This window comes from Calidris pugnax, unplaced genomic scaffold (genome assembly GCF_001431845.1).
Source record: "Calidris pugnax isolate Ruff unplaced genomic scaffold, ASM143184v1 scaffold1, whole genome shotgun sequence".
NCBI lineage: Eukaryota > Metazoa > Chordata > Aves > Charadriiformes > Scolopacidae > Calidris > Calidris pugnax.
The window spans coordinates 6,114,057-6,126,544 of NW_015090800.1; the positions used below are offsets into that span (position 1 = coordinate 6,114,057).

At 44.5% G+C, this 12,488-nt stretch overlaps 1 protein-coding gene across 1 annotated transcript in view; it reads left to right on the forward strand.

Moving 5' to 3' along the window:
• Positions 1-1,930: 1,930 nt before the first annotated feature.
• Positions 1,931-12,488, forward strand: part of LOC106885301 (WAS protein family homolog 1) — a 45,067-nt gene continuing 34,509 nt past the window's right edge. Inside the window, exons 1-2 of the mRNA XM_014937375.1 lie at positions 1,931-2,029; positions 10,961-11,114. Of these exons, the coding sequence (XP_014792861.1) occupies positions 10,966-11,114 (149 nt within the window). The 5' untranslated portion in view covers positions 1,931-2,029; positions 10,961-10,965. The remainder of the gene's footprint in view (positions 2,030-10,960; positions 11,115-12,488) is intronic.

Genomic DNA, 12,488 nt, shown 5'->3' on the forward strand with positions numbered 1-12,488 from the left:
GGGCCGGGACTGGCGGAGGCCGCCGGGCCGGGAACGGCTTCAGCTGGGCTCGCGGCACTCGTGGAGGGGGGGTCCCTCCGTCCTGTTGAGCCCGAGTGGGGCGGGAGGTGCCGGTAGAGCCCCGCAGGCGGCCGTGAGGGGCTGCCGCGGGGTGGGCGGCCTGTCGTCCGCCGGTGGGACGCTTCTGGTGGCCACGGGCTCTCCCCGTCTGGGACCCGGCCGGGTTTTGGGAAGAAGAGCTTGTGAATGTGTCGTTGCAGTCGTACAGCGCCTGTTCGGGTGGGGTGACGGGTTTAGAAAAACTATTTATTTATTTATTTATTTGTTTCTTACACCGTCCCTCTGTGCCGAGCCCTGAAATAGATTGGAAAAGCTCTCGGGCTGGCGTGGACCGCTGAAATCTCAAGTTGGCGATGAAGGACAGGACGCTTGGACCCGATGTGGTGGTTCGGGGAGAGGGAAGGGTGATTGATGCCCTCTCCCTCTCTGTGAAGGTTAGGTACTCGGTAGGGACTGACAGCTAGGCGCTGCAGCCTGAAGGGAGTCATGAAAAAGAGAAAAACGTGCCCAAGATACGGGGGTCAGAGGACTTTGGGATGCGGGTTAAGTGATTTTTACTCAGGAATTTGGCTAATGGCTTGTAATAGGGCTGTGGGGGTTTGGTGGTACTATAAGTACTGATTGGTTTGTTAACTATTAGCTAACCCAAAGAATGCTACAGATTATATAAAAACCTTAACTTCTAGTGCGCAAGGACATCAACACTGTTTCCTACTTGGAGTACAGGCAAATCAGTTGCACAAGGGCAAATTCCTCACTCCCAAACTGCTAGCTGTGATGTTGTAATGATTTGTCAAATAAAAACACGTTGTCAGTGTTTCTAAGTGCTGTTGTGATAATTGCATTTATTCACTTATTGCATTTTTTTTTCTATGTTAAAAATAAAGAACGGGTCAGCCAACACTATAAAGACCACAGGGCTCCTAGACCTAGCTGTACCCAAGAAAGGCTGCTGATGGATGTAGTGAACATTGTGAATCCACAGCCAGCAGTGATGATGATCATTGTTGGTTTTTAACAAGAGAAGTCCTGTTCTGGTGAAGTTTCCCCCCTTCTTTTTTTTTTTTTTTTTAATGGTGGGGCTCAAATCTTGAGTGGTTGGTCAGCACGTGGATTTTCCCAAAGGCCTCTCAAAAGAGGAGGCTTTTCATCCCTGGGGAGAGCAGGGTAATTCTCCACTGCTCTTGCTTCTACAGCGCAGCTTTCAACAAGGAGTGTGGGATAGTGCCGGCTCTGGTTGTGACATTTCATGTGATTCAGGCAAATGTCAGCTAGGAGCTGGCTTGAGATGACCTATTTATTTCGTGTAGGTTTCACGGCGGGTGTTGCTGGCAGTGATGCACAGAACGGACTGACCTATCCTGGAGTGGATGAAGTAGAGGCTAAAACTGTCCCTATTTCTTGCCAGTTCTCTGAAGTAGGGAGCCTTCCTTGAGCAGTGGAAGGAAGTGGAGCGGATAGTGCTGCTCTTGCTAGAGGCAAGGGCTGGAAGCAAAGTGACTTTGGCATGTCCTTGTAGAGGCTTTCTGTGTTTTGCTTTTCCAGAGAATCGGAGGTGCCCCAGTCAACTATCCCTTCCCTTTCTTTTAGGGAAGTTAGTTAAGGGCTGATAAATTCTCCTGGTATTTAATTATGTTTCTCTTGCCTGAGCAGTGAAGCTGGGATGTAAAGGCTGCCCAGTATGCCTCTGTATTCCTGGGATGCTTTGGTTGAGGGGGGAAATAGCCACACCTCCAGAGAGCCCTCCTTGCAGAAAAATGCCTGAGGCACTCCCAGAGCAGCACAGCCTGTTAGTCTTAGCATCTACCCTTCTTCTATCACTCTGGATTTTTAAACTGAGTTTTTAATCTTCATTCGTTCAGATAAGAAGTGCTGTTCTCATCTCTCAATTCAGGAGTTCATTGGCAAGAAAACTGGAAGCAGATAATCCCTGGGAACTACTATGCAGTCTGGGTTCTGGTAATACCAGGTAACTGTAGTCGCCACATGCTCAGCCTGAGCAGTAAAAGAGATGGGTAAAAATTGGGGGCTGGGAAAAAATAGCACTGAGATAAGCCTGAAAGCAAGGCAGATTTTTTTAATTTTTTTTTTTTTTTAGATTGAAGATAGTGTGCAGAGGAAGAAGAGGATTATGTTTGAAATTGTTATGTGTCCCGTGGCTGTGGTGTTTGAGCTTGAAGGGAATCATTTTTATCACCCAAAAAGCAATTTCTATAGCTAATCAGCTCTGCTTAGACCCCTTCACAAGATAACCTTTGCCAGAAAATAGTCCATTCGGCAGCTTGTTTCGTGGGTTATTGATTCCCCAGGTGTCATTCTTTTGACCCAGCCTTTTGTCAGCTCCTGTCATTCAGGCCACCATGCAGGGATGTTCCTTGTAGCAAATGGGAACAGGCTTAAAGACACTTCCTTATAGTGAGTGAGTTCCTCTCCTGTCATCTTGCAGAAAAGCAAGCGTTCCCTTTCCTTCTGAATGTATAAAACAGGCAGGAACTGGTTTGGTTGCCAGTTTGATTTGGTTTGTTGCCTTCGTTACATACCTCAGGTTCTGTTGTAACACAGTGTGTGTGGGGTATGGGTACTGTAAAACTCCAAAACTTTGGAGCACGGGGTACTGAATCTGGAGGTGAAAAATAGGACACTGCTAGTGGGGGGTTGTGGCAGCAAGATGTGGCAATGGTTAGATTTGCAGCTAAGATCATTCTGCAAGAGACTGAAGCTGATTTTGCATCAGAAAATTAGAAGGTAAAATTAAATGGGGTTTTTTGTTGTTTTTTTTCCTGGTGGGTTTTTTTTTTTGCTTTTTTTTTTTTTTAGGAAAGTGCTATGTTTTTGCAAGTATGTATTTGTTGCTGTGGTCTGATAGTAAGATTGAGCAGTTTGTTATTTTTTTGAACCAAATGTTCTGGAGGAAGCTCTACAGCAGCATTTCAGCTAGCCTACTTCAGTATTTAAGAGAACTTCACTGCAGTGGAATGGCCCTCTGAGAGACTTTTGGCATAGCCAGTGGCTTCTGTGTACCTTAGGCATCAAAACCAAAATGCTTCCATTTAGGAAATCAAATGAAGAGCTGTGTCTGGGTGCTCCGACTGAGATTCTCAGTGTTGCTTTTGATGTCTCTATTGTAGGTGCAGCTAAGCTATTTGCTTAGGCTTCTTTTATTATAAATAATGAGGGGAAGAGAAAGCAGGCAATTAGCACATTGCTTTTGGTTAGTTTGAGATGGCTGCCTTAGAATCAGATCAATTGTTCATTAGAGTGCCTTATTGTCTCCATTAATGATGAAAGCCCAAGGTGACAGTTGCAGAGTGGATTGTCTGATTAACTTTAGATACCAACATCTGCCCAGCAAAATGAGCTTTGTGTAGCCGGCTGAAGGAGGTCAGTTTCAGCCCGTGCTTAGAGGACAGGACTTTCTCAGCAAGGTGAAGCAGCCTGCAGCTCTGTGCCTCATGGCAGTGAGGGCTGCTGCCTGTGCCATGCAGAGCAGAGCTCTGTGTTGAGGGGAGAGGTTGTCTTGAAGACAGTACTGGCTTAGAGACCATCTTAGCTTGTGGAGCTGAGAGGGTTGAAGCGCACTTCTAAATTATTTTGAGTCTCTACCTCTCAGATTCTTTTTAAAAAATAGTTTAATGTAATAGCATTCTGTCTTCTGGAGAGTTGATATGATTTGATTTTATGTGATCCATCTTTAAGTGTCAGGTATTTTGCAATTTGCCATGGAGTTGCTACATGCTATTGTAAAACTGGGCTCTTTCTCTTTTGCCTAAGTGGAGTAGGGCAGTGTAGTATGTGGCAAACCAACAAATCCAAGTGGCTCTGAGTATTTTTTAGGGAAAGGGAAGGTCTCAATTTGAGAATGGTCACCAATTCTGTTGATGTACTGCTTCAGGCCCACCAGGCTTATTTGATCCAAGAGACAGTGCTGCTGGTGGGAAACCAAATCCTCCAGTTTGCAGGCATTTAGTTATCTGTCAGTAATGTCTTTGGTACCTGCAATACCTACTTTTTCTTTCAAAGAAATGTGTCTGAGCCAAAGGTGTTTACAGGCCCTGGCTTCATGACAGACTGCCTTAAATACTGGGTTCACAGTTTCACAAGTAGATTTTTGATAGGCCAGTGTTTTTTCCTTTGGTTGCTCAGAGTGCTCGGGAGCTGATTGTGTACAGATAGCCTTCTATTCCAGAAACAGGATAGGACAAACACATTAGTAGCAACGAGTATTTGTTGGTTTCTGACACAGCCCATGGTCCGGGGAGACATGTTCCTACCAGGCAACCACTCAACAGAAACTGTGTCACGTAAGGCAGTGTTGCAAAGCAGCCTCTTAATTGTGTTCCCTCTGCCATTTAGGGAATTAACTGGAGGGGAAAAAAAAAAAGAAAAAAAGTCTTGGTGTTTTGGGTGTAAGCTTCATAGCAGAGTCTCTCTTGCTGTTTCCAAAAGTGAGTATCTTCATACCTTAATATGTGTTCTGGTACAATGTAGTCAGTAGGTTGAGTGAAACATGTATTTCAGACTGAAAGGATCTTGGGTACCTTTCATGCAGATCCCAAGGTATGTTGGGCTGAATCAAATGGCTACCAGCAGCACACAGATTCAGGTAACAAAAAGGCACCTAGTGCTGAAGGTGACATCGTGATGCAACACGATATTCTTGTGGTACCTGGATGTGGTACCTGCCAGTAATTCCACACCATTTGGATATGGAGAACCGAATGGCATTGTATCACAGGGTAGTTAGTGGCTGCCTACCAGTGCAGCAGAAAATGCTTTTCCTTTTCCCGCAGCTGCTGCTGGGGCAGAATGAGGTGAGTCTGGTTCAGTGATGAAATCCTCTCCTGCCGTTTCCCAGCAGAATGTTGCCCCACAAGGTCAGGATGTGCTGTCTGTGAAAGGCAGCATGAGCCCCCGAGTCCTGCCGAGTGTCAGGTCAGGTCCTCAGTGCTCTGCCCTTTCTGGGTGTGATGTGGGAGGCTGACTTCTTTTGAAAAGATCTTGGCTCTTCAGGCAGTCCCACATCATGAGCAGCTTTTGGAAGTATCAGCATGTAGCTGGAGACGCCTTGTAGGATTTAATTTTCTACACAGACTTTTTTTGTTGTTGTTCTGAGGTAATGTTATACTGTAAGGACAGGCTGAAAGTATGAGGCTGATGAGGTTGAGTAAGTATCTGTCTATCTAAAACTGGAGTAGAAATGGCTTTTACAGCTGTGGCTAGGTTAACTTTGTGATGTAGATGTGGCCATGATGTGTTCTTGCTGCTCTGAGGGGGAGGGAGAATGATAGTTTTTAAAACTTCTTGCTTTTCCTCCATCCCTTGCCCATCTCTGTGCCTGGGGGGCTCCAGCTGCCCAGTTTAATTCGCTCACTGAAAGTGGGCAGGGTGGGACAGCTGGAATGGAGGGCTCTCTTGCTCCAGAAATGGTACTGGGAAGTAAGATCTTAACTGATGCCAGGTCCTGCAAAGATGGAGAAACCCCACTCTTACAGCTTTCTCTAAAATAGTAGCTACTAGAGGTCTGGAGGCCCAAAAGTGGTAACGTCTGCGACAGAGTTTGAGGATGGTACTATAAGAGAAGTCTAGTAACATGAGCACCCTGGTGGAGTATAGTCTGCTACGGGGCCTAATTATGGTCTTATTAATGCTTTCTTTCATCACTGCCTTCCAGCCTTCAGATGGTGATTAGACCTATTTATAGGGGCAGAGTTCCTTAATATTCAGCACAGTGCACCTCTTGCCAATCAAATCAGTACCATCTGCATCTTTGATTGCTGCTTAATAACACTGTAGAACATGGTTAATTAAAAAATATAAATAGACTTTTCATCCTCTTAACTTACCAAAGTGCTTCCCTCCTCCTCCCTTCCCTCCTTTGCCCCCTCCCCTCCTGCCACAAGGTAAAGTTGGCTTAGCAGGGGGACTGTGGTGAACCTCTCATCCCACTGCTGGAAATGCACCCTGCTTTCCTGCCCAGGGTAGTTACCCGTTGTGTGCTCTGCTGGAGGACTAAGTTTCAACCCCTCCAGTGAACGTCAACACAGGGTAGAACCATTGTTTGCTGCACGATAAAATAGGACTCGCATCTAGGCTCTTGTGCTGCGTTCACCACCAGTGTGTGAGCAACTCCTAGTTTTTATTTCAGTTGCTTTTCTACATCTGTGTGAGTGCATGCTCACCCACTGCCTTATCCCGTCCCCTAACGGGAAGAGCATATGCAATGACATGTTCTGCTTTTCTAGCATTTCCAGTCTCTTTTTAAAATGCAGTTCCCTGGCCTTGCACCTGGTAACTCACAGGAATGTGCTTTATCTGTGGAGGGCAAGGTGATACAATTATCTTTTCACTTTTAAAATTTTTTTTCCTTGGAGGAGTTCATTCTGGTATTTTGTTGGAGTGGCCCCTAGGCAAGCTTCTAGTACAACCAAGGTATGACTTGAATATGCCAGCAGATTCGATCATCATTTGAAATTCTGTGGGAAGCCTGTGCAGAAAGTAGAGAATAAGGATGATGTAGTAGTATATTAAGTACAGTACTACTGAGTACTGTAGTTAAGTGTACAGTAGTAGAAGTTTGTGATGAGACACACAACAGACATTGTAGCAGCTGGGAGCTATGTGAGCTCTAAAAGCTGCATTTGGGCATTACGAGCAATGTATTCGAGTTGCCTGTGATGACAAAGCAGTATGACCAGCTGTGGGTTTCAGATACCTGAAAACCCTGGAATGCTCAGCCTGTATCTATCATCCTGTAAGTCTTTTGGAAAGACCATGAGATTTTGAATACCTGAAAACCCTGGAATGCTCAGCCTGTATCTCTCATCCTGTAAGTCTTTTGGAAATACTGAGACAGTCTGGTAGAGGCTGATGTTGCATTTCCCAGCGCTGTTGTTTTGCTCAGCTTTTGCTCGCATGATGTTGGAACTGAGAGGGAGAGAACAGCTTTGGGTGCAGGGGGATAGCCACCAGCCCCGACGAGCTTTGTACCAGCTTGCTTGAGTTAAAGGCATAGACAGCTTAAGGCAAAAGTGCAAATCTGAGCAGTTGCTAGCTCTAGTCAGAACTTCCAAATCAGGATATAGCACTTATAAGCAGGTGGTGCAGTGAGAAAACAACCTTCTTCTCTTTGTTTGCAATTTAATAAGGCAAATGAGGTTATTATATAACAGTAGAGCACATTTGTCTTGATCATTAAAGTTGACACAGAAAAAAATACTGAATAAAGACTGGCTGGAGCCTCCAGATGCTGCAACTATTTTTCCAGAGCCTCTTTGATCACAAAAAGAGCGGTATAGCTGTTTCTTCTGCCTTTTGTGACCCACAGGTGGTTACATCCCTAATGATTACATCTCTTGGGTGATGTGACATCTGCTCTTCTGAATTGTGTTTGCTTTGGGTTTTATGTGCCCGTTTCTCGGTGTAGCATCTGAGTATTTCATGTGGCCATCATAACTCCAGGATGCCGTGCTTTCTGCTGAAACATGCCAGCTCCCTCTGAGATTCTGGAGTGATACTGGAACCAGTTTGTTGCTTTGTGGAAGTCACTTCCATGTGTAAGATATACACCAAAGATACAAATAAACTATGTTTCTGTTATGTGAAGGCTTGGTATCCATTGGGCAGGGTGGGAGAGCTGAGATATTTCTAAACTTCAGTACTTTATGTGTTGTCTAATTCTGATAATGGAGCACAGCAAGGAAATGTGCTGCTTCCTTCTCAGTGCACTGGAGGTTGATATTAAGGAAGAGTCAGTCTTGCTGAGTGATATCCAGCGTTTGCTTTCCTTCCTGCCTTTTGTTAGGAATATTTTGAATTTTCCCACTTAAGATCTTCCATGTTCCTGCAGTTACTGTCTGTTATGGGAAGCAATTCTGCTTTTATTCCAAGCATATGGTCAGGCCTTTAATCAAAGTGTAAAACTTGCTTGTTTCTCCAGCTAGTTTGGTCCCAAGAGGTAATAAATAGCAGCTGTAGCATGGGATTTTGCCTGAGTCTAGTAGTTTAAAAGGCTGTTGCTGATTTTCCTCTTTCTTGCTATAAATCTCTAATTTGTTACCTTGTGCAGTAAGAATTGTTTCTTTTATCTGTCTCCGATAGCAGTTCCCACAGAGTCTACCACGTTTCTCTAATGTGGTGGGTTGGTATTTTTTTTTTAGGAAAGGTGGGAATCTGGAGCTCGTGTGAGAGGCTGCGTTGAGAACCTGTGAAACTGAAGTTCACTGACAGCCGAACTGCGACAGTGTGAGCAGGAGCACCCCGGGATTTTCCTGCTTTGTCCCCACACCTACCTGCTCCCCTCTTTGCAAGGGGAGCAGTGGGTCCCAAAGAACCCACTCGCAGCTTCTGAGTGCGAGGAAAGAAAGAGTTTGGTGGTAGCTAAGGGTTTGCTGCTGCTGAGTGTGAGCATCTGTCAGTCGGCAGCTGAACTGAGCCTGGCTTTTAGAAAGGTCACTAAGAGAATTAGTGACTGGTGAGAGTCTGGGAAATCATCCCGGGGCTCTATAATCTCATCTGGCCTCAAGAGGTGAAAAGCTTGGCCTTCTCACCCTGGGGGGCAGGATTACTGCTACACTGATAGTGAAGCAAGTTTAAGAAGTCTCCCTTTTTTGCCCCTGCTTCCCACTCTGTTTCATGACCAGCCAATTACAGCTGTTTATCGAGCTGCGGTAAATTGGGTCATTGAACCGACCCGAGTTAAAAATAGGCATCCCAAACATCAGCAGCATTGATGCAATGGAAGAGTTGTGACCAGTAGCGGGGAAGATCATAAATGTTTTGCTGCCGGAGCCAAAGCATCTCATAACTGCACACTTGCTGTGTTATTTGGTCGCTTTGTTCCGCATTGTCAGTCAAATAGTAGATTTGAAAGCGAAAGGGTGCCAGCTTGCTCGTGGTCAGCAGATCAAAAAATACCATCTCAAAATTAGCTGTACTCCTCTCAGATTAGTTTGTACGCTTTACAACTCTAAATAATAACATCCTGCCTGCTGAATGGGCCCAGTCAAGAAGACTAATCAGTGTGCAAACATTGCTGCTAAAGAGTGTGGATACGGAGTCTGGCTGCCAGTGAGACATGAAGTGAAACAGAATAGGTCTAGGCTTTCTGCAGCAGAGCCAGGTCTTCCAATGGTTGGGCTTGATTTTGCAAATTTATTGTCTGCGGAAAGGCTCCTAGGTTTCCTCCTTCATTTACCTCTCATATGATTGATTATTAAACACATACCCCCCAAAAAAAACCAACCCAAACCAACCTCATGCCCCTTCCAAAAAAAAAAAACAAAACCCAAAACAACAGCCACATCATATTTACGGAAAATCTTTCCTGACCTGCTGTGGTAGGATCGGCAAGGACAAATTTGGAGAGGGTGGATGATGTTTTGTAAATGTACAGGAATGGCTGCAGGCATGTCTAATCTGATACCTTCTGATTTTGTGAAGGAAGATAAGGAATTGAAAGAAGGTGTGGAGACTCCTCTAATTTTCACCTGTTAAACAGTTGGTTTATGCTCTAACTATCTCTTCAGGCTCTTGTTTTGTGAATTTCTCCAGTGTAGGCTGTGTTTCTATGTTATTCTCAGCCTGCTCTCCCGTACAGGCTGGAATACAGTTTACACACAGCGGTGCTCCCTGGACTAGCTCCTGCAGTATCATGGGGGGAATGTCTTTGTGTCCTGAGATACCTCTCTCTGTTTCTGATAACTTTTTGATCCTCTTTTGTTTTGCTTCTCTTCAGCTTAATGAATATTTTCTTATACAAATGTACAGCACTGATGAAGCCCTGTAATGAGCAACTGTAGACAGTTTTGATTTGGTTTGGTTTGTGTTTTTTTTTACAGTCTGAAAGAGCAAGACACACAGAGAAAACTAGTTTGAAGGGCGTTCTGTAGGCTTAGTGGCAGAGTTTGGGCTAGAAAAAGAACACTAGAAATGGACACTCTATTCAGCCTGTCCTAACAGTAATATATTTGTGAATTTACAATTTTTAATGAGCTCAAAGAAATGCATTTCTTCTCTATACCCTCCTCTGTGTCCCGGGAAATTTTTTGTTACTTTTGTGAGCAAAACCACGGGAGGCAGACACTTTGGGAATTGCTGAGGGAGAGGTGAGCAAGCCTGGCAGGATGGAGACGGGGATGATGCATAGTCTTCTCCTGGCTGAACTATAGAGCAGTGGTATTGGCCTGGTTGCACCCAGGAGCATGCATACTGCTCTGCTGCATGTGTTGAACAGCACTGAAGGATTTCAGTGACCGTTTGGGTTTTGTACGTGAAAGGATCCTAAAATAAGGAGGCTTCTTTCAAGATTACTAAGTTTGAAGATTAAGATTTCAAGTTACTAAGGAAAAATCCAGCTCCCAGAAGCAACGAGCAGCTCCTGGGAGTCTCCGAATGGAAGAACTCTCATTAACCTACTTGGAGCAAAGGCGTGTGTACACATGTATGCCCTGTAATTTCGTAGCTGATGTTCTTGGAAGGGAGCAGTGGTTGTGCTTCTTGGAGCAGAAGTATAAGATGAAATACTTCATTTTGCTGATAGGGTTGAATGACCTGAAATATATCCATCTGGAATATGAGGATGGGAGGAGGGGACAGAGTGATTTCTGACGAGTCTTATCACCACCCTCAACTGACTTTGCTCCAAAGTGTGGTCTTTGTTTTCAGCAAGTTTTGTTCAGTATCACACTAAAAATAAAATTACAGTTTCCAAAAGCATTCAGATAAGCAAGAGACTCCCACTTCACTCTTTGTGCTATTTGTGCCTTTCTTCTCAGCTCACTGGATTCTGTTGCAAACGCTTCCCTAAAATAATTAGGGGAGCAAAGAGTGGAAGTCCCTGAATAAAAGCTGTGGTAAAACGGAAATGTGCTTACTGTAATGACCCATTTGTTCTTTCCTTTAGGCACGATGGCTGCAGTAGCCCAGAAGCACTTTTTGGAAGGGCAGACGTATTCAGTCCCCCTGATCCAACCGGACCTGCGCAGGGAGGAGGCTGTTCAGCAGGTGGCAGATGCCCTTCAGTATCTACAGAAGGTGTCGGGTGATATCTTCAACAGGTACGGTGCTGTCAGATGGGAGCTGGGGACTTAGCAAGCAGCAATAGGGAACAGAATGCTGTGATCAGGTTGCAGCAGTGGAAGGGCATTGCATTGGCAAGCAATGGAAGCTCAGAAAAGGCATAAAGAGGACCAGATGCACTTCAATAGAAGTTTATTGGATTCGGGTCTGTCAAAGTTAAGCATAATGAAATGGCTGCAGCTCGCCAGAGGTTGGTTGTTATTAATTTTTTATTCAGTGGCAGCCTCCCACAAATTGCATTACTGCTTCTGCTGCTGCAGTTATCCTTTATTCCTCCTTGCTCATGTTTTAAATGGGAGACTTTCTTACTTAGAGTATCTTGAAGATATATCTTTGAGCCATTATACTTGGAGCAGGAAATGTCTCTTTGTTCTGATCAAACTTACAAACTGTTTTCTTTGGGCTTCTGGTGTTTTGCACTTCTCTTTTTGTATGGTGGGAGGGCTGAGTGCATGAGAGGGTCTTTTAATCAGTCTCATAATCCATCTAAACTGATTTTTTCAAGGATTCAACCCAGACTTACCACCTCTTGCATATGGTCATCTTTAGGATTGGATCTATAAGACTTACCTATATATCAGATCAGAGAGGTTCTTCTGTTTCCCTGCAAATGATGGTAGATGGCATGATACCTTTTTTCAACCAATGCCATGTTTGATACCTCAGTACCCTGAGATGGCATATCGTATCAATAGTATAGAAGCAGGTGAACATTTATCATCTTGTAGCTTGATGAGTAGCAAAAGCACTTGCTTTGGTTTCAGAGATGATGATTACATAGCATGATTTTATTATGGCATGAGCAGGACCATGGCATTCTTTCTACTTTTGGGGTGTTTTTTGTTTTTTAAGGGCAGATTGAAGTTACTTGATTTTTTGATAGTGATACTTTGAAGAGCAGCCTCTGAGGAAAGAGCAGTCACTAAGGCTGAGCTCAGGTCATTGAGGCAAATAAAGGCTTTTCATTGGAATAGTCTTTGTTCGGGCAGAGGCTCCTGGGCAAGGGAGTGGGAGTGTGTGTGGGCTAGATTAGGTTGAACACAAGGTCTCATTCTTTTGTGCACTTCTCAGTGTGCAATCAGGCTGGTAGAAGGCTTTCTAGAGCTGCCAGAAACATGTGGAAGGCACCCCTCAAACCTGGGACTGGTTGGCAGTGCTTTCCCTCTCTATGGGGCAAATAAAGCTATTGATAAAACTGAAGCGGTTCTTTCTCCACCTCCTTTTTGCCTTTTTTTTTTTGCCTTTTTTTTTTTTTTCTTCTTCCTTCTTTTTAACCCAGTGTCTCAGCTGCCAAGTTTCCCCACAGCATTAGGACAACCACTGATCCAGCAATGTGTACCGCATCACTAGAC